Source organism: Lasioglossum baleicum, chromosome 14 (genome assembly GCF_051020765.1).
Source record: "Lasioglossum baleicum chromosome 14, iyLasBale1, whole genome shotgun sequence".
Taxonomy (NCBI): Eukaryota; Metazoa; Arthropoda; class Insecta; order Hymenoptera; family Halictidae; genus Lasioglossum; species Lasioglossum baleicum.
In genome coordinates, this window is record NC_134942.1 from 3,741,305 (window position 1) to 3,761,427 (window position 20,123).

Sequence of the window (20,123 nt, forward strand, 5' to 3'; positions counted from 1 at the left end):
CCTTCCGAAACGCGTTACCCGATCAGAGAGTTACCGGGACAGTTGGGGAGATGGTGGCAAAGGTAGCAAAGGGAGGAGGACAGGTGATCCTTTCGCAGGGAAGAGCATTCAGTATCTTTTCATCTTCGCGGAAGAACCCGGGGCCAAGGTAGTTAAAGGGATGGATCCTTTTCAGCGTGTGGAATGAAAGGGTAGATATTTACGAGGAAGAGGATAAAGAGGAGGCCTAGCCGAGGGCGACGCTCCAGACGCCGGGTCTTAAAATAACTACCACGTGCTAGCTCTGATACCCTTGTACGCAAAGTGTCCTCGCCCCGTTCTAAGGAAATCTCCATATTTCCTGTCGGGGAAGAAACCAGGGGAACAGGTTCTCTGTATTCAAATATTGAGAGCAGAGAGAGAGAGAGATGAGTTCGCTCCACTTTTCCCTGGAACAATACCAGAGGGCGAGAAGACACCTGTTCCGGATTGCAGAGCCGCAATGATCGGCTGCAGCTCGTAAACGCAAGCATCAATCGCGGAACACACGCGGCAGCCGTAATTTCCGTGGCAACAGGCATCGACTGCTAACTCGGTAACAACCAGCCGGTTGAAAGTAAGTAAATAATCGACCGTGGAAGCTGTTGCGGAACACTCCTGTCCTAGATTTTATGCAAGAGCCGCGCGGGTCAGCGTCGTGTAACTTCTAACGATTTTTCTGTGCTACCTAGCTGAGGCAGGCTGCTGACAGCAGAGGCACTTTTCGTGGAGGGACTTCTGATGGCAGCTGAGAACGTGTCCCGAACTGTTAGGGTTGGTCTTGGAGAACATAGGACTTGGACAGGGGTCCTGCTAGGACTAACAAAGACAAAGCTGCAATCAGGACAACCCTATCGAACCTTCCTGTTTCTTCAGACTCTAAAAGAGAATTAAGCCGAACCAATACCTGCACTGCTAGCTAACTTTCACAAAGCTGCAATCAGGACAACCCTATCGAACCATCCCATAGATGTTCCGCAATTGTCTCAACTCTGTTTCCCAACTGCTTTGTGTTTCTTCAACCTCCAAAAGAGAATTAAACCTGACTTGCATGTGGCTCACCAGCGGTAGCAAACTTTCACACAGTGGGTCAGGAACCCACAATGCTGCAATCAGGATCACCCCGTAAACCTATCATTACAACCGCTGTACAAATGTTTAATCCTCGTTTTCAGACCGCTTCGTGCCTTGTTTATGTCGGGCAGAACTTAGCTCGGACCTAACTCAAGGCTAATAGCAGTAGCAAACTTTCACACAGTGGTTCAGAGATCAACGAGACTGCAATCGAGGTACACTTCGGTGGAACATTAGACATTCCTGGACCGTAGTTTCCAAGTCCAAATCGCTTCTAAGTCCAGCTGTCTCGAAGTTAGATGAAAAATGGGAAAATGAATGATAGGAGATTGTTCCTCAGACATTCAACTAACTCAAGCCACAAAAATTTTACAATTCATCTAAAATTTTTTAAATTGAATTTTGACCGCTGAAATCGGGCAAATACCCCACTGTGAATCGTTCAGGTTCGATCGCATTCGCTGCTTTCACGACTGATTTCGAATCTTCCGTGAGACGACGCGATCATTTCATTTGTCCATACGCTATCGGAGAGGCCTGTGGAATGAGTTAGGCGATAGGACTGAGCCTCCAGTTCCCGAAACGAACGTAGCGCAATAAAATGCATCGCGCGCGGTGTGTAACCGGTCGCGGATTTACATATCGGCGGGCTCGATCTCGGAAACCGATGCAAATGCGAGGGCCGCACGAATTGTCTCAATTTATCTGGTGTCTTTCGGGCAAGTGAGGGGCCGAACGAACGCAAATTAATTTCGAAGGGAAAGTTAGATCGCAATATCGGCCGGGCGGCGGTGGCGGTTATGCGAAAACTTGGCCGTCCGGCGTAGCGCGAGACGCGACGCCCTTTCGCGCGTAAAATTCATTCCCGGGTGAAAGTTAATTTCGTATCGAGCGGACTCGGAGGTGCTTGTTTACCGAGAACGTAAAGAGAGTATAGAACGTTTATTAAAACGATGCATTTTCGTGCACGCGATGCGTCGCGCCGAGTTCAAAAGAGCGGCACGGGTTTGTAATAATGTAACGACTCTCGCTCTCTCAGAAATCGGTTTAATTGGGGAACGAAGTTGACGGGTTCGCGCTGCCTGCCGAGTGAAAAGTCATGCAACCTAATTCGCCCGGTTTAAGGTTAATATTAGAACGGCACGTGAGCACGACGGTTGCGGATTAACCAGCGCCACGGCTTCCTGATTTTCAATTTATAAACACGTTTTACATTAATTAAGCGGCGACTCGCGAAAACGCCTCGCGGCTCAAACTGAAAAGCGGAAGGAACAAATCCGGAAAATATTTGTACACGGAAATCCAGGAGGGAAGCGAGCTGCACCAAATGCAGAAGCTGGCATCGAATCAATAAATAACTATATACTTCTAAATTAGAATGAATCACTCTCGAAGTTCATACATCTGTGGTTGTGTCACATACTTTCACTTTCGAGATATTGCCGTTTAAAGTTGCGATCGCTGGACTGCGGATTTTATGCATTTATGACAAAAATGGGTAGCTTTTAGTATTTTTTCAACAATTCCGATCAATTGCAATTTTTGAAGAAATTTCTTTTCACATCCTTTAGTAAACTAATTGCTCTAGCTTTCCAAAAATTCAAATCGTATAGTACAATATTATTAAAAAAGTTGTCGTCTTCTTTAGAGCGGTCTCAAACTTTTGTCCGCTACTGTAAGTCCTATTCCACGAACCCCAATTAATGCAAAAGATCAAATTTGTTGAAATTGTGACATGCAGCGTTTTCTCTTGCAGACACAGAGACATAGGGATCGAATCGAGTAATTTTCTGCTTTTGGAGGTCGGTTCACGACTTTGGCCAGCTGCCACGCGCGAAGGGACAGATGAAGAAGGACGACCATGTGAAAGGGAACTTGCAGCTAGAAGAGATGAAGAGGTACACGCGATCATGACAGCGGTTCGTCAAAGCTCCTCGAATCGTCGTCGAGCTTCAGCCGCAGCTCGTTAAGCATCCTCTATACCGTAGGCGACGGGCGGACGTGCAGGAAGCATCGATTCAAATGCGGATTCGAAAAACCGACATGGCATCACGTGTGCCCGTCGTCGTCGTCTGGACACGTCCTTGACCCTGACTTCTCTCGCCGAGTACACCAGCTTTACGCTGGGATAAACGGTGCGGGCTTTATGCGCAATCATTTCGTGCTGGTCAGACATTACAGCCTTCGGCGGGAATGCCGACGTAATCGAAACGACCGAGGAATGGCGCCTGATAAAGGAAATTCCTGTCGGGTATACAGCCACAGGGCGAAACACACACAACCTTTTTTTCTCTTTTTTGTGCAAACACGCACGATTTCGAACGTGGAACCTGGTAGGCGAAACGGAAACTACTAATACCAGCTCGAACTCGGACGGCGCGCATCGTAAATACACCTGCTTCTTGAAATTTTAATAATTTCGCCTTCCGGTTGGCAATTACGCCACAATATTGCCCCTTATTGCCGGGTTGCGTTTTTTAACATGAATATTAACGCGCAGCTGATTTTACTTCGGACCGTTTTCGTTTACAATGTCTTAAGAAAGTGCGTATATGTATGTATATTCTTTAAGGTTAGAAAACTTATAAATTCAATTCACGTACACTGCTTTTAACCTTCGATAAATTATCTTTGAACTCCTCGATGAATTCTTGCTCTACCAGCAGTAATTTTATGAAATGTAGACTGCAGATCTTTATGCGTTCATGAAGAAACTCTGGTTGGGTGCGATATAAAACAGTAAAGGATTAGAAAAATTTAATTAAGGGATGAAACCAATTTTTATTTTATTCCTGGTTCCTACAATCGATGCAGAACATTTTCATTTTGTATAAAGATCCGCAGTCTAACGATAGCATTACACAATTTATGCGAGGAAGAATTCTTAGAGGAAATGTCTGAGCCATGCACTAGAGGATAATAACATCAGTTATTTAACCCTTAGCACTCGAGCGGCGACTCTGAGGCGCCATTAAAAATTGCTGCGCCATTATTCAAAATATTATTTACATTACTAAATATGTTAGTATCTAATCAATTGCTAAACACTCAAGTACTATGTGAGGTATTATATCAATTGCATGTTCATACAAAGAAAAGAATTAATACAGAATGAAATTAGTCTAGGTCGAAAGCAATGTTTAATTTTCCAGTTAAAATAGGTCCGAGTGCAAAGGGTTAAAAATGCCTCTTTCAGAAACATTCTTCGGAGCATGTACATCGATCCAGGGTCGATCCAGAAGCATGGCAGGCTTCGATTCAGGCTAATACTTTTCCCATCCGCAAGAGAAGCCGATTCACCGAGCCGTGAAGATAGCTAGACAAAGCAGCGATCGGCTTTCGCGGTCTGCCGAAGGAATGGAATCCCAGGATCCAATTCCGATGGACTGGATCACTGCGACAATATTACGGCGCAAGATTACGAGATCGTAGCCGTGCCACGATCACGGAAACGCGACCGTGGCCTTGACTCCCGTACACCTTGTGCATCGGTACCGGAATCAAGGTGGCGTGGCCGGCAGTCGTAACACCGGCAGTCCCACACCGCTCTGCCCGCTCGACGAGCAGGAAACAAAGCTCTTTTAGATCGATAATTCTCCGGGCCGAGAGTGAAAGGCGAAAGAGAGATAGAGATAAATGGACGACAGAGCCCCGGAGTCCTACTGCAATCGGCTTCGCGCCACTTTCTACTCAGATTCTAAATCGAAATGAATGGACGGGAACGCTGGGCTCTCTGCCACTCGCATTTGCATGTGTTTGATCCTTCCGCAAATATCAATTCTTATATCGATGGTCGGATCAACGTCGACTGTGTACTCAAGATTGTATTTGCATTAGGCTAGCGCATGTGGAATGTTCTTTGATCTGGGAATCCCATTTTGTAATCTGCAGGTTTATTGTAATACCACTTTAAAGTACTATAAAGGTGAATTCTTCACGATCAAAAATTAAATATGTAATAAATTTTATGACTTCGGCGCAGGGTTCAGCGCAAATGTGCAATTAATTAAAGTCCGGTTATTTGTAACTCTTTAATATTCGTTTAAATGTTGTCTCTGTTGTCACAGCAAGTATGTGTTTTATATTTTTCTTTTTTCCCGTTGGATTTACACGGCTGTGTTACAATATTTGTTCAAATTATATTATAGATATATTATTTTTCAGGCGCAAAAAATGTCTCTCTGAGAATGATCCACATAAGGATCGAAACGTCGAGAAGCATGTTTAATTAATTGCACATTTGCTGGTTTTCTATAAATGATCGAACCCTGCGCCGAAATTATAAAATTTTTTATATATTAAGGTACTATAGTTTGTGTCTAGATATTCAGTTTTATAAACCGAATAAAAATTTGAGTCTTCCATTAAGAATTTTAAATAAGTTTTTTTGTAGAAAGTGGGTCTCTTTAACGTTACTGTCAGAAATCAAACGTTTCATATGCAACAACCTATTAATTCACGAATATTAAAATATGTAAACGCGCACATTTAACCCATTTGCAATTTTTTAGAATTTACGGAGATTCATAGTTGTCCGTATTCACCTCTAGAATAGTCACACTGTGATATAGTACGCGTTGGTGGATCAATGAAGAAATCTGAGAATATTATTCCTGAATTAGATGCTCGACTATTCCGAGTATCGATCGCAGTTGCGGAACCGGCGTAAAGCGATACCGAAATCATAATGGTACCGGCAGCAACCACAGTTATTGCTGTTGCGCAACCGATAGCCTTTGATGCATGAAATTTCAGCAACGACGCATCGCTACCTGCGCAATATCTTTCGAAATGACCATCGGCATTGTCGAGTGTCCTATTAACCCTCATACGTTCTTCGGAAATTGCACGAATAATCTTCAACTAACCCTCGTGTCCATACGCGTGCGTGTGCCTCGATAGTGGATCTGTGTAATCGTTCGAGAAAGTAAAAGTTTAGCAATTTTTCTAATGATACACTGTAAGTAGAAATCTGTAGCAATCTTTCCACAGGCGAATTGGAAGTAGAAATTTCTCTACGGATAAATTAAGAATAGAAATTAATGGTGAACTATGAGGAAAATCTGTAGCAATTTTTCCACAAACGATTTGAAAGCAGAAGTTTTTCTACAAACAAGTTGAGAATAGAAATTAATAGTGAACTATGAGGAAAATCTGTAGCAATTTTTCCACAAACGATTTGAAAGCAGAAATTTTCCTACGGATAAATTAAGAATAGAAATTAATGGTAAACTGTAAGTAGAAATTTGTGCCAATCTTTCCACAGACGAATTGGAAGTAGAAATTTTTCTACAACTTCAGAATAGAAATTAATAGTGAACTATGAGTCGAAATCTGTAGCAATTTTTCCACGGACGAATTGAAAGCAGAAATTTTTCTACGGATAAATTCAAAATAGAAATTAATGGTAAACTGTAAGTAGAAACTTGTACCAATCTTTCCACAGGCGAATTGGAAGTAGAAATTTTTCTACAGATAAATTAAGAATAGAAATTAATGGTGAACTATGAGTACAAAAATCTGTAGCAATTTTTCCACGGACGAATTGGAAGCAGAAATTTTTCTACGGACAAATTGAAAATAGAAAATCCAAGACCTGGACGCACACTCCGCTCCCGAGAGGAACACATATGTGTCGAGCTGGCTGCGAAACAATTCGGAAAGTGTCGGGCCAGCGGAGAGGTAGATGAAAAGTTTCGCGGATTCGCCTGTATCTCTGAACTTTAAAGTTGATATCGCGTGTTTACAAGGTGGCTGTAATGGGCGAACGAACGGCGACGAGGAAAGAGAGTGGCGGGGCATGAATCTTTTCATCGATGTGAAGCGGGTCGTGACGAGAGGCACACAGGTAGGCAGAGGTTTATCGCAACTTTCTCTCTCGTAAAGCATGCTCGGTGACCGATTATCGCACGCCGGTGCGTGTGTGTCATTCGCGTTAACAGGTGTCCGGCACATATGTGCTTGTACACATCGTGCAGTGTGTGTATCGCGGTGATTTTCGTCGCGCGGAAAGGTTCAGGCTTCGTTTGCCGTAGTGACGCGCGTGGGTGGTTGGCTAGGACAGCGTGATCGATAATTAGACTAAAACGTTGTGAGACAAACACGTCGCTTGTGTAATATCGTTATCGCCGAGCAACCGAGAGAACGACGCGATCGAAACTCTGGAAAACTGGCGATAATTTCCGCGATACCGGGCCACGTTCATTAAGTACCTATACCGATACAGTCGATCGGATCGCACGATTCTGCACTTCGCGACCCGTTGTCGAACAAGTTACTGCTGGTGATTGCAAAACGGAATAGCTCCGGTCACGTTACTTGTCCATTGAACGAGTTGGATTCCGACCTTAACATCATTGCTCGCTAATTAAGCTTTGCTGGATTGGATCTGCGTGAAACACGTAGCAATTCGCTTTTGCATATTTTTGAACGTTATTCGAAATCAGTGTTGGGCAAAAACTGTATTTAAATACATTGTCTTTAATTGTATTTAAATACAAATTTCGAATAACGAATAGAAGATACAAAATTTGTATTCGTTATTCGAAGGACCTATTCAAACAATTCGAAATTTACACTTTATCTACCGAAAGCCTATTATAACACGTTGAGTGCAGAGCTGGGGAAAATAGTATTTTAAATAGTCAATAATAAATAATCCTATTTATTTTAAAGTATGCGTGCAACTTTGAAAATAATATTTTATTTGATGTAGTAATTTTCTTGAAAATAAAATCATTTATTTGAGTGAGGCAATAATTTTTGAAAATAGTATTTTATTTGAAGAATATATTGCAAATATTTGTATTTATTTTTAATTTTAATATTAAATATTATTGCTGAAAATAATGGTTCGAATTTAGTACATTTATGAGTAAATCGTTTCTTAACGATAACCGCATGTCTATGCGGTTTCTCAGAGTATTAGAACAATGCAAAAAGTAAAATATTTTATTTTGTGTTTCAGATTGTTAAAATAGAGATATTTTATTTTCTGGATCAAATTGTAGAAATAGGAATATTTAATTTGAGGTTCAGATTGTTAAAATATAAATATATATATTTTATTTTCGAAATCTTATTTAAAATACTATTTTCTTTAATCAAAATAAAATCTAAAATATTAAATAGTATTTGAAATATTTGTTTCGCCAAATAATGCCCACCTCTGGTTGAATGCCACGCCAATGCCCATTAAAGTCGCACAAAATAAAGTTGTATTCGATGATACGAGAATTTAAGGGACAAAGTTTATCATAAACAATAATTCTTGTACCATTCTTACATCTTGTGGGTCTTAATAAAATTTGGTTCACTTAATAGATTGTAGTAACAATTAATTTCAAGTCTAGTCAAAAATTTAAGTGTTAATATTGGACCTAGCCCTTCGATGTCGCCATTCATAAAAAGTTCCTAAACAGACTCTAAATCGACGGAAGACGTTCATTCTAATCTATGCAAGGAGAAATGACGTTAAGCTTCGCATTATCTCCGCACACAACAGGTGTCTGGTTATGCATAGCATTTGCTAAGCATTCGCATAATCTCTGCTAAACTGAATCCGCCTCTACTGAAATGCATATCTCTAATGTACGTAATTCGCCTATGAGGAAAGTGTGAATAAAAATGAATTTCGTGGAGGTTCAAATTGAATCGCAATCCCCCCGAGTATAGTTTCTAAATGATCCCCGAGTGATGCTTACGGTACAAGCAGGTCAGCAGATGTTTGTAAGGAAAGCCTACGTCAGGGGACCGTCCGATAGGCAGAGCCATCTGCGCATTGCCTTGAGTAATCTCGTGGAACAATAGCTGCGATAGATCTGGCGAGATAATACGAGGACGCTGCGTGCGTAGATTACGGAGACAATTATCGAGCGACCGCGTGCCTTCGTTAGATGACGTAATTTTTAATTATCCGCTAGAAACCGCGGAGTCGAATCTGGTTCGAAATTCGGAAGACAGCGGATTCAAAAATCTCCTTTTGCCGATGAAAAAATTACGAGATGATAGATAATGTGTTAAGAAAGGAAATCAATTTCTATTTCACCCCAGTTGCAACTCAGACAAAACATTGTCCCGCTGTCTAGATAAGATAAAGATCCGCCCCTGTTTGTTCATTGGAGAACGCACAGTCTGAAAAGAAAATTCCTCCCGTGCGTTCTCTAGCTCCCGAGATATCTCGAAAAATGTGTCAATCCCTTTCAGGACGGTATCGCCGTTTCAATAAAGACGATGCCCAACAAAGAAAAAATACAGCACCTAGTCTGAGAAGAAAATTTCCTCTCCTGTAACCTACAGTTGCCGAGACATCTCAAAAAATGTGAACTCATATAAGAAATCTCTTTCAAAATTAGTGCTCGATGAAATATTAAAGCTGTCCGAGTTCCGAGGGAAAAAGCGTAGAAATTTATCCTTGATTAGCGATTCCTACGGAGCAGGAACCTTGAAGTAGACCAGGAGGACAACTTCTGACTCTCGTTATGAAAGTTTCACGGAACCGGGGAAAAATCGAGGGTGGCGGTCCTGTGGTATTCCTGAGGGACAGGACCGCGCATCGACGGGATAAGATTACGGTCGTACGAGGCGATCCTCGCACGGCATTTCCGCTGTAACCCGGTCTTAGTGTCGGTCGTTGCGCTAGGTTAGTGTCAAGGTCGCAGCTGGTGCAGGGAATCCCGCGATATTTGGTCGTCCCGTCGTAAAATCCACCGGAGAGAATCCATTCTCTCTTTTTTTTCGCAGAGCACGACACTACAGATGGCTGGACCGGGTTTCCAGTCGAATTGCGAGCCTTTTTCCCGATCAAACGGTCGGATCGGGTGTTTACCTGTGCTCGCGTGCACCGATTACGATTACACGATCGCAAAGTGTTCCGTAGCGACACCCGCGCAACGATCCGCGTAACAGCTGATGCTTTTTATCGCTTTCACCGAGGCGTTCCGCGACGAGGAGCGCGTGGGCGTTTATTTTCACGACGATCGGAAAGCCTACTGCGTTTCACCGTCGAATGTTCCCTATCGTCTGCCAACACGCCGCTCCCGTTGTTTGTCATCGCTGCCGTTCTCCTCTGCGCGCGTTTGTTTGCTCGTCCTCTCGGCACTCGACGCCAAACACCCGGAAAAAACCTCGCTGTTTTACCAGCAATTTTTACTTCGATCATTCGATCGCTCCCTCGCCAGAGTTGGGCATTAATCGATTGAAATTTTAATCATGATTGATTGATGTGTACGATTAAAAGAAGAAATCAACGAAAAATTCGACGATTGGATCAATCGATTGATGAAGTTAATCGTCAATCGTTGATTTAAAAAAGAAATCACCGAAAAATCGACGATTGATTCAATCGATTGATGAAGTTAATCGTCAACCGTTGATTTAAAAAAGAAATCACCGAAAAATCGACGATTGATTCAATCGATTGATGAAGTTAATCGTCAATCGCTGATTAAAAAACGAAATCATCGAAGAAAAACATGTTTACGTCACGATATTTCCCCCTCTGTACCATGTACCTTATGCATAAAACATTTTTTTATACTATTACCAGTAACGGGGAATATTCAAGGTGCTCAAGCTGCGTGGATAGCTCCGCTCCGTCACAGATACGTCTACAATGACGTACATAGCATCCTTTTTAGGTATCGATTAGCGCCGATGACTAATTGATGAGATCCTCAACCATCCAGCTTAACCGTGCCGACAAAAACCAAGCGATTCTCATTCAACTATTCAGACTGCATGATTTTGCTAACTCGCGGCAACCTTCGTCAGAGGGTTGAAAGGTGCGGTATCGTCGCGGCGCCATTCAATCCCCCGGACGGAGATAGCCAGAACTTTCCAGAACACCCCAGAGCACAGTTAGCACAGCCAACTGGTGTTTGTCTTCGCGCAACCCTAAACTTTTGTGCAATCCCCAGTAGCCGCAGTTGGTATTGCGACGAACGTTCTTCGTCTTCGGGCGTGTCGCGACAGGGTTGGTGATTTTCGTTCGGGCGCCCTAAAGACGTCAAAAAATCGAAGAACAGCCTAAGATTTCGCAGAGAGACCGTCGCTTCTGCTCCAAGTTTAGAACGGCTAGTTATTGAGTGGAACGCGAGGTATCTTCAAGGCCTCAGGCTGCGCGCCGATGATTTAGAGGAGGTAGGCGCCAGCAACGCGAGCAGGTGTTGCCTTTTGTACGTATTAAATTCCTTCTGCTCGCTTGGTCGCCTCGTGGCGAGCTGCTAGGGACCTTAACCTCGCGACATTAACGCTGAAGCCACAAGTTGAACGAAAGATTTCATTTATTTCTAGAAAATGCTTGCGTACTTTCGAAGAGTAATATGAAAGAGTACAAAGATTGTGAAAGAATTTAAAAGGAAAGAAATTTCTGCTGGGTACCACATCCTTACACTGATGTCAACAATTTTTATTTTGCACAAGATCCTTCCTAAAACAGTCTTTTGAAATTCGCAAAAATTACCACAGCCATTTTTATTAGATGATTGCGCAAGTTCGTGCCTGACTTTGATAGATGTCGCAAACTGTAAAAAAGAAATATATTCTACAATTAGACAAGAACGGTGACTATGCATGTAATTGATTAACAAAGTTGTGCTCTTTAAAATTTGATCGATGAATTTTATTTTCAAATCGGGCACGAACTGATGCAATCGTCTGATATTATGCGCTAGGTCTTCCAGTATCAACCCTCAGCGTTCAAAGCCTCCGAAATGAATTTATATTAATAAACCTGAAGCCTCTCGTGTTCGAAACTGGTAGAATAGCGTAAACTGTGTTGTACAATGGAGCCTGCGCCATTATTAGGCTAGCTGTTCGACAAAATACCGTAGATTCCCATTACCCCTGGCTACGAAGACCTCGTCTAGCATGACTCCGAGGCATTCCCGTCGCACCAGCAAAGAAACTACAAGCTCTTTGATTAAAATGCCCCCCTCCTATCGATCGCAGGGCTCTTAACGGCGAGAAAAGGATCGAGGTGGGAGAATTGGGGATCGTTTGCTGGCTCCGCGGAGGCTAATTTACTCGCGCAACGAGACGAATCGGGTTTGCAGAGGATATCGAGGTTCGCCATTGAAATATAGTTAACCTTTGAAGCTTGAATTACGGTGTCGCTATGTTCTAACCAGTTTGCTTCTGCCCGGACACCTGGAAACTGGCGAAGAATATTCCGAAAATCGTAAAATTTGCACCTGCTTTAAAGTTTCTTATGCGAGATAAAAATGTTTGCATTGGTTGCAGGACACAGGAGCCAAATAAAAACGTTTTTCTTCTTTCAAGCAGATTTTCTACGGAGACAAGATCAAGTAGATCGTTCAGCGAGTTTGATGCGGAAGGATTAAGAGCTTCGAACGAAGCAGAAGCTGTAGAGGACGACTGCGCGAATGATTAAAAGAATGTATCAAAATTCTGCGTTTGAAGCCGTCGGGGAGCAACCTAACACGTGGATCGACAAAGGACAGCCTCTTTCGCATAAATACGGTATCCAGAGCGTTGGTATCGCGTCGCATGTCGGCAGGCTTCAAAGAAGCGGCGATCGTAGGTTCTAGCCGTGTTCTAAGCATTTTCAGGCGACCGGTTAAAAGCGAGTGGTGCTCGAGAGCGGCGTCAGGAGCTTAAAGGGTTAATTAGGACGTGGTTCGACGATACGCCGGGAGATTTCGGAGTCGCGGAATTAAAGGGACACAAGCATCTCGGCGACGCGACGATTTTCATTTTTTTAGTGTAATTGAACGCACCTTTAAGGATTCGGGCAAGTGGTCGGCGAGGAAGTCCAAGAGCTCAGGCAACTCCTCCTCGGCGAGCAGACGAAAGTTCCGGCCTCGATCCATCGCCTCGGGGCACTCCATACTGAAACTAATTACCGGGAGATCATTGTGTGAGTGGCACGGACTTTCGAACCCCAGCCGGCCCGTCCACGCCTCCCGTGAAACACGTGACTCTGCACGGCTCGCAAAGCGTTTCGACGGGACAGCTTTTTACTACCCTCGCGAATTTCCGAAAACGACTCGGCAACCTATCGCCGGCAGCTCGGCAGTTGGCATTGTTGGCATAGCTCGCGATCGGGTTCGAACATTGACCTGATTAATTAACACATCGTCCACCGATCGCTCCATCATTTTTGGAGGTCTGTGGCTCGTGGATTCTTTAATAGATCCTTCAACAGCAACTAGAACTTCGCGAAACGAACGTAATACATTAGAAACAAAGCTTTCCCTGTTTGTATTAGTTCCTCCTTATGTAAATCTGATATAGAAGGTCTGAAAATAATTTATAATTTCCTCGAACAATGTTCCGTTAGAATTTAGAAACAGTGTAAACTTATTTAATGTAAGCCAAATGTAACAATATTGTACTTGCTATATGAACCACTCGGTTTAAGCAATAAATAAATAAAACTTCATGAACTAGACTGCGGATCTTTGTGCAACATACATACGTTAGGTAACAAAGTTTGGGTGTCCAGCGCAGACACGTGTATTTACCACTTCAATTTCACGCGACGCGACTACGAGACACGAAAGTTTTTGTAATTAACTGTGAACAAGGGTGGAGCGACGATTCGTGGAATGAGTCATGGCGTTTTCGAGTAACGCAATTCGATTGACAAGGGTATTGTGCAATTGATGGGTGACGCAACAGTCACAAGACTGATAAGGTAGCAGAATGTGGTCTTCCATACGTAACAGTACACGATACGACAGTATTTTTGATTTCTTTAAATATCTCCACTGTTTACTCGCTTCCTTCAAACTGGAATCAAATTCTATTTAGTTTGTTGTCGGTATAATTGCAACTTCTTCGTCTCGAAACAAGTTTGTTATTAGCCACTGTCTCCTGCAACCGATACAATTTTGATTTTACATGGAGACGCGCAGTCTACCAATGATACTTACAAAAAGCAACGCGGAGTTTCTTCAGGGTATCGCCGAGGGTTGCACGGAATAAAATTTAATAAAATAGGAAAAATAGATAAAAAATAACGGACTACGCGCGGGAGAAACGAATAAAACAGTATATGTATGTATTTAAAAGTAAAGAAAGAACATAAAACAGTCGTGCACAAAACGCGATTGACCGCACTTTGCAGGCCAAAGTTCACTCACGTGCGCTTTTCTCGACTGTCTCGTCTTCGTTAAAAGAAAACGCGATTATCTTAATCTAAAAATCTAAACAGTCGAAGAGTGTCGATCCTCGACGGCGCACAGTGGGCCAAACCGATGAAATCTGTATAAAAATCAAAGAACTTTCGATAGAAATGAGATAGAGCGATGAAATTTTTTTAAAATTAAAGCTGAAACTTTACAGAATATGGGAAAAATGGGGAGATTATGGTACGAACGTTTTTTAACCTTGAGAAAATTCGTTAAACATGTAGAATTACAAGAAATCGATTTTGCAATATCCTGAGGTCGTAGACAAATTTTGAAATCAGATTTGAAGTCGGCGTGAAAAAAATCTACGAGAAATAATGTGTCGCATGTTAAAAAAAACATTTTTCCTCGCGTGGTATTGGAAAAACCACAATTTTCTTGAAGTTGTGCAAGTTTAACGAATTCTTTCAAGGTTAAAAAACGTTCGCACCACAATCTCCATAATTATCCCATATTCTGCAAAGTTTCAGCTTTTATTTAAAAAAAATTTCATCGCTCCACCTCATTTCTATCGAAAGTTCTTTGATTTTGACACAGATTTCGTCTTTTTATTTCTTTAAATATGTCTCTACTGTTTACTCGCTTCGTTTAAACTCGAATAAAATTCGATTTAGTCTGTCGTCGGTATAATTAGAGAACACAAAGGCGTGCAATAAATACAAGAAGCTGTCTTCTCCTAGGAAACGAGGAGCTTCAAAGAAGATCTGCCAAAGGAAGCGAGGAAACGTTTCTCGACTGAATTTTTAGGGCACAGGCCTACTTTCTACATTTTCGTAGGATCCCCGTGCCAACTGCCAAGCTGCGGAACGATAAACGAAACGAGGAAAAGAAGCGACGGCCTGCTGGCGGCGTCGTGCTCCTCGCCCGAAAACGTGCATGCTCCCCTCGCTGGCCATTCGATTCGTCGAATATCGCTTGTAAACAGTCGAGTAACCCCGGTCGGAAGGGAATAATCGATCGTGCTGCGGAGGATAGTGTCCCGAGAGCGAGCGAGCGAGCGCGCGAGAAGCAGGCGTGCGATGGAAAACCGGCTCATCGTTAAGAATCATTAAGAGCACGTTTCTCGTCGGCGGGGCACGCGTACGTGTCACGCCGGGGCAATGTTCCCGACGACAATGTCGTCATCGTCGACGTCTTCGGTTGCATAATTCTATGCCACACTCTCCCGGGCCGTCGAAACGTTTCGTAGCGTCGCGACGCCTCCTCGCGAGAGTGCCCGAGACACACGCCAGCCAGTTTTCCGCGCCCTCGAGGCTCTGACTTTGACTTATCGCGTCAAGTGGAGCGTGCCCGTGCCCGGTCAGACTCGTATCCATCATCGTTCGCGGTAATCGGTCCGACCTTAGACCATGGGAAAAGAGAGCCTGCTCGTTACCAGCCGACCAATGCACATTAACCCTTTCAGAATGCTGTTCTCTAGGTCTAGACGCTGTTTATCCACGACTGGTCGATCCTATCGGCGTACCTAGCTTATCATAGTAGTGATTCACTGCGCCATTATACACAATGTGTAAAGAAGTTTCAATGTGAATCCCTTGTTTGTGCTCAATTTAATAGAGCAGTTTCTACGTAAATTGTCAGACGCAATTCCTTTCAGGTGTTTCGACTCGAATCTCTTATTTGTGCTAAATTCAATCCCAACAAAAACATCCTGTACACAGGAGCCAAGTTCCTATGGCCGTGAAAAGTTGTGAGATCAAACAAAATACGGCAAGTTCGTTAGCTCAGAAATACCTCTTGCAATACTGAAAAAGTGTTTGTAAAACTTAATTTAAGAGAACGCTATTTAATTTTTAAAGAGTTACATGGAGGGCTAAATTATTCCAACTTGGCCGCTACCTAACACCTTTTATGGCAATTGTTTTGTTATTTCTCGATCGTAAATATTTGATAAAAAGTAATATATGCTCGCGGCGCACGGTTTCGATCAATAGTATTAGGTTGTCCCAAAAGTTCCTTCCGGAATGTGTTCCTTTAATGTCGCTAAATAAATACAAACAATACGATAATGTTTATGTTAATATTTTTTAGTACTTCTTAATATGAATTTGCATTATGTGCATGCATCGAAAACCAACTTTTGGGACAACCTAATATTTATTTAGCAATATTAAAGGATCACATTCCGGAAGAAACTTTTGGGACAACCTAATACAAACAAAGCAAATTTGCAAAAATTAACCTCTCAACGTTTCGATCCGGGTTTGGATCATTTTTAAGAGAATTGCGTCTGAAAATATATAATAAATGAATATAATAGGTATTTAACAAGGGAAAGAAAACACTGATTATAATTATAAGATAATCTTTTGAAAAACATACTTTCTATGTATAAAGAAATGTATAAAGAAAAGCTTTTATGGCCATTGGTTTAAAACGTAACAATGATCTGCCAGTCAGTCCGTCAGTGACAAATTTAGCGATTTTTGAGGTGCTATATCTCGGAACCTACTAATGTTGGAAGATTAATGTTTTGTCATTATTGAGACACGATAGCATTTAACAAGTGTACGAAATTACATCTCTCCATCTGCCTCCAGTGCAGTTATAAGCCTCTAAAAAACGGCTAAGTTGTTTCGTGTAAAAGGAGGTAGTGCAAGAACTTGGCCTAGATAGATGCAGTCTCTACGAAAATTGTTAGGCCCAATTTCTTTCAGGTAATAAGAGCTCGTTTGGGACAAGAGCACCTCCAAACCCATAACTCATTAGTACTCTGTCTTAAGAGGGTAGACTCGTTTCCAGGATTGCAAGGGTAACGGATGGCGTTTTTCAGTAATCAAAAGCGCTAGGTAAAAGATCAATCTAGGCCGCATTTTCCTTCAAAAGTCCTATTTTTACGTTTACAAGGCGCACTTCGCATTATTTTGAAGCATAAAGCTGCGACAGCTACATGCTGCCGAATAATGCAAACTACTCCTCGTAAACGTAAAGATAGGACTTTCGAAGGCGATTGCGACTTAGATCGATCTCTCATCTAGCGCTTTCGACTTCTGAAAAACCCCATCTTCGCATTATCGAGAAATGAGAAGGGGCATCCCGCACCCTTGCAATCCTGCAAACGAGTCTACCCCCTTAAGATTTATTTAAAATCTTAGTTAGTTATAAAGTAGATTTATGTGGCACTCGAGTGGCATTTGGTGCCACTAAAAAGTTGCTTACTCAAAATACTTTTTATTCAAGTAATTCGGCTTGTAAATAATCAAGATTATTCATTCCCTTTTGTTCGGAAAAAAATGTTGTGTCCTCCAAACAAATTTCATTTGTTTCACTCGAGCTCTTCCGTGCACTATAATTTATTTTATTACTGCGGTACTAAATGGACGCTCAATGCCAACGTGTTTCAAGGCGTGGGTGCTTTGTAAAAATATATACAACTCACGTAATTATTATTATTTTTGCTTGAAACAAATCGTACACGTACTTTAATCATCAATGATTATGCGTGTAAAATCCCAGTGCAGAAGTTTCTCTTGGCAAAATTCCCAAGAATGAACTCTTTGAGGGTGCAGCTGATTAAATCTAATTGCTGTTTGCCTACGACTAGGTCGATTCTAGCTATGGACGTAGCTTATAGAGATCTCGATTGAGTACACGACTATACATTGCGTAAATAAGGCTCGATTCGAACCCCTCGTTTATGCTAAATTGAATCTCGCGTCTATAGTTCCTCTAAAAATTGTTAGACTGAAAGATTTAGTCATTGGTCGCGCGGGAAACGCGTCTCCGCTGAATCCTGCAAGAAGGTCGATCATTAAGCTAGATTCGTTAGCGCTAGGCTCGCAATCTTCGACGTCCTAGACACTTTGCGGCACTCGGGGTTCAAGGATACACGAGGACTTCGGAGATAAAAAGTTTCGAAGCTGGAGTTCAGGATTTCAGGTACTGCGGTTTTGTAGGCTTGACAGGGACGACGAAAGAATGTCAAATAGAAGCTAAAGTATTCGCAAGGACTTTGGGAAGCTAGAAACTTTTAAAGTAAAGTTTCTAGACTTGTGCTGTCTCGATTTGGAAGGCACTCCCTATAAAATGGGGAGGAGATGACGAAATTGGATCAGTGCCTAGGTTGGACCTAATTCATGCCAATCATGACCAAGTTAAACAGTAGCTACCACTGAGAACACTGAGAATATTTCTCTTCTACAAGGCGTATACACAGTGGCTGATAAAAATAGGACACCATTTATCTTTTACGTTCTTTGCCGCAAGGAACAATGATAGAACTGTCCGACAGAAATGTCTTTCTTTATTGTATGGGTCTGTGGAAGCTGAAGACAATACATTCACATTCTGAAATTCCTTTAATCCTCACTTTCGCCAATAAACGCGTAGAATCCGCAGTACAGTGGACAAACTACAAGCAACATTATTCATTGTTCTTTGGATCAGCGACGTAACAGATGGTCCTCTCTTTGATCAAGCACGGTAGCCAAAGCACAGTTCATAATCGATACGATTAGTCACACTGAAACTGTTCCTCTTTCCCAAGATACATCGCTCGACATAGCTCCGAATTAGTATCTCGACATCGAAGCACTTAGGGGTCCGAGAGTACACGAGGGGCTTGGGAAGTTCGGGTGGTATCGGGGGGAGGACGAAATAACCTCGAAACACCGAGGAGGATACACGAAGGATACACGAGGACTTCGGGTGCTGGAGAAGAATGTCGAAGGCTGCGAAGCTGGGCCTTCGAGTGTCGCGATATCGATGGCTCAGCGTGGATAATGATATAAAGAAACCCCAGTGATTCCCTAATGCGATGGCTGGCACGATACACGGGCTTACGCGTCGGTTGATCTGTGTGTACTGCGCTGAAAGCAATCGTCGGCTTAGACTCGCGGGGCAAGGCTCGAGGAATTACGAAACCGTGTGGCCAAGGCTGGTTGTGCGAAGAAGCCGAGCAGAGCAGAGCGGAGCAGAGCAGGGATCGCACAGCATCCCCGCGGCCGCGTGCCGAGGAGAACAGCTTGAAGGGACGGAGAACCGTGGAACATAACCGGGAGAAACAGAACCGAGAGGAACAGAGTTTGCCGAGAGCGATTTTATCGACTCGTGGCCGAGAGTGTTGGCCAGTGGTGCAGGGAGAGATTGCTCGCACACCTGTGTCCCGGTAACTTCGTAACAGAAAGCATCGCGCGATAAACAAGTCCCGTGGGAGGTGTCGCGGCGTTCATAGACGATTTCCAGGCGGCAGCTAGCTTGTTCTCGGCTTTGTTCCCTGCTCTTGTTCCTGCGTTTGCTCTCTCTCTCACTTGTTTCTTCACTGTCGCGTCGAATCGATTTACCTGAACGGTTTTATCGGGCCGGATCGTTGTTGAGTCAGCGGTGTCGAAGGAACACACGGTCGTCACGATCAACGGACTCCCGGAACGTCGTCGTAGGGGAACGAGGAATTAACGCGGAACGAGACCAGCCGAGTTTAGGTTTCGAATGGTTTGCGGGATGTCGCCAAGGGGTAGTTCCAACGGAGGCACCCGCCCTCGCCGCCCCCTGAACCCGCACTGCCGCCCCTGGGCCACCGTTACCCTCCATGCACCGAACACCGACGTGGTGCTCCGTGCGCAGGCGCCCTGCCGACTCATTGCTGTACTATTGCTTCCGGGTACCCCGGCTCACTCGGCCTCGCCGTCGAGGGTTGCACAGAATGCAGCGAGAATCCTCACCGGCCCTACAGCTCAATCCAAATTGAACGGCTCCTGTAACTGTACGAGCTGCAGTGAATCACAATATTCGGACACTTTCGGAACAACAACTTCTCTAATATTGGACTGTACGACATGGACTATTTTTAAAAATTTTGAAAACATCGCAATTGGTCGTAATTACAGAGAAATTAAATGTTAAATGCTTTCGGCGCAACGGTTCGATCGTTTATTACTA

The 20,123-nt window shown here is 43.2% G+C and overlaps 1 protein-coding gene across 1 annotated transcript; it reads right to left on the reverse strand.

The window, feature by feature from the left end:
• Nucleotides 1-2,868: 2,868 nt before the first annotated feature.
• Nucleotides 2,869-19,825, reverse strand: LOC143215875 (uncharacterized). The gene is made up of 4 exons (XM_076438456.1): nt 19,769-19,825; nt 19,344-19,528; nt 12,831-12,948; nt 2,869-11,615 (listed from the first exon to the last, which is right to left on the reverse strand). The coding sequence occupies exons 1-4, from the start codon at nt 19,823-19,825 to the stop codon at nt 11,382-11,384; spliced, it is 594 nt and encodes a 197-aa protein (XP_076294571.1). The 3' UTR covers nt 2,869-11,381.
• Between the last annotated feature and the right edge of the window lie 298 nt (nt 19,826-20,123).

Coding starts and splice junctions, on each gene's coding strand:
- LOC143215875 (XM_076438456.1), bottom strand. CDS start 19,825: ATGAGTCGGCAGGGCGCCTGCGCACGGAGCACCACGTCGGTGTTCGGT. Junction 12,949..19,343: donor ACGAAGTTACCGGGACACAG/GTGTGCGAGCAA, acceptor CCCGGTAATTAG/TTTCAGTATGGAGTGCCCCG. Junction 11,616..12,830: donor ACTTGCCCGAATCCTTAAAG/GTGCGTTCAATT, acceptor TCTTTTTTACAG/TTTGCGACATCTATCAAAGT.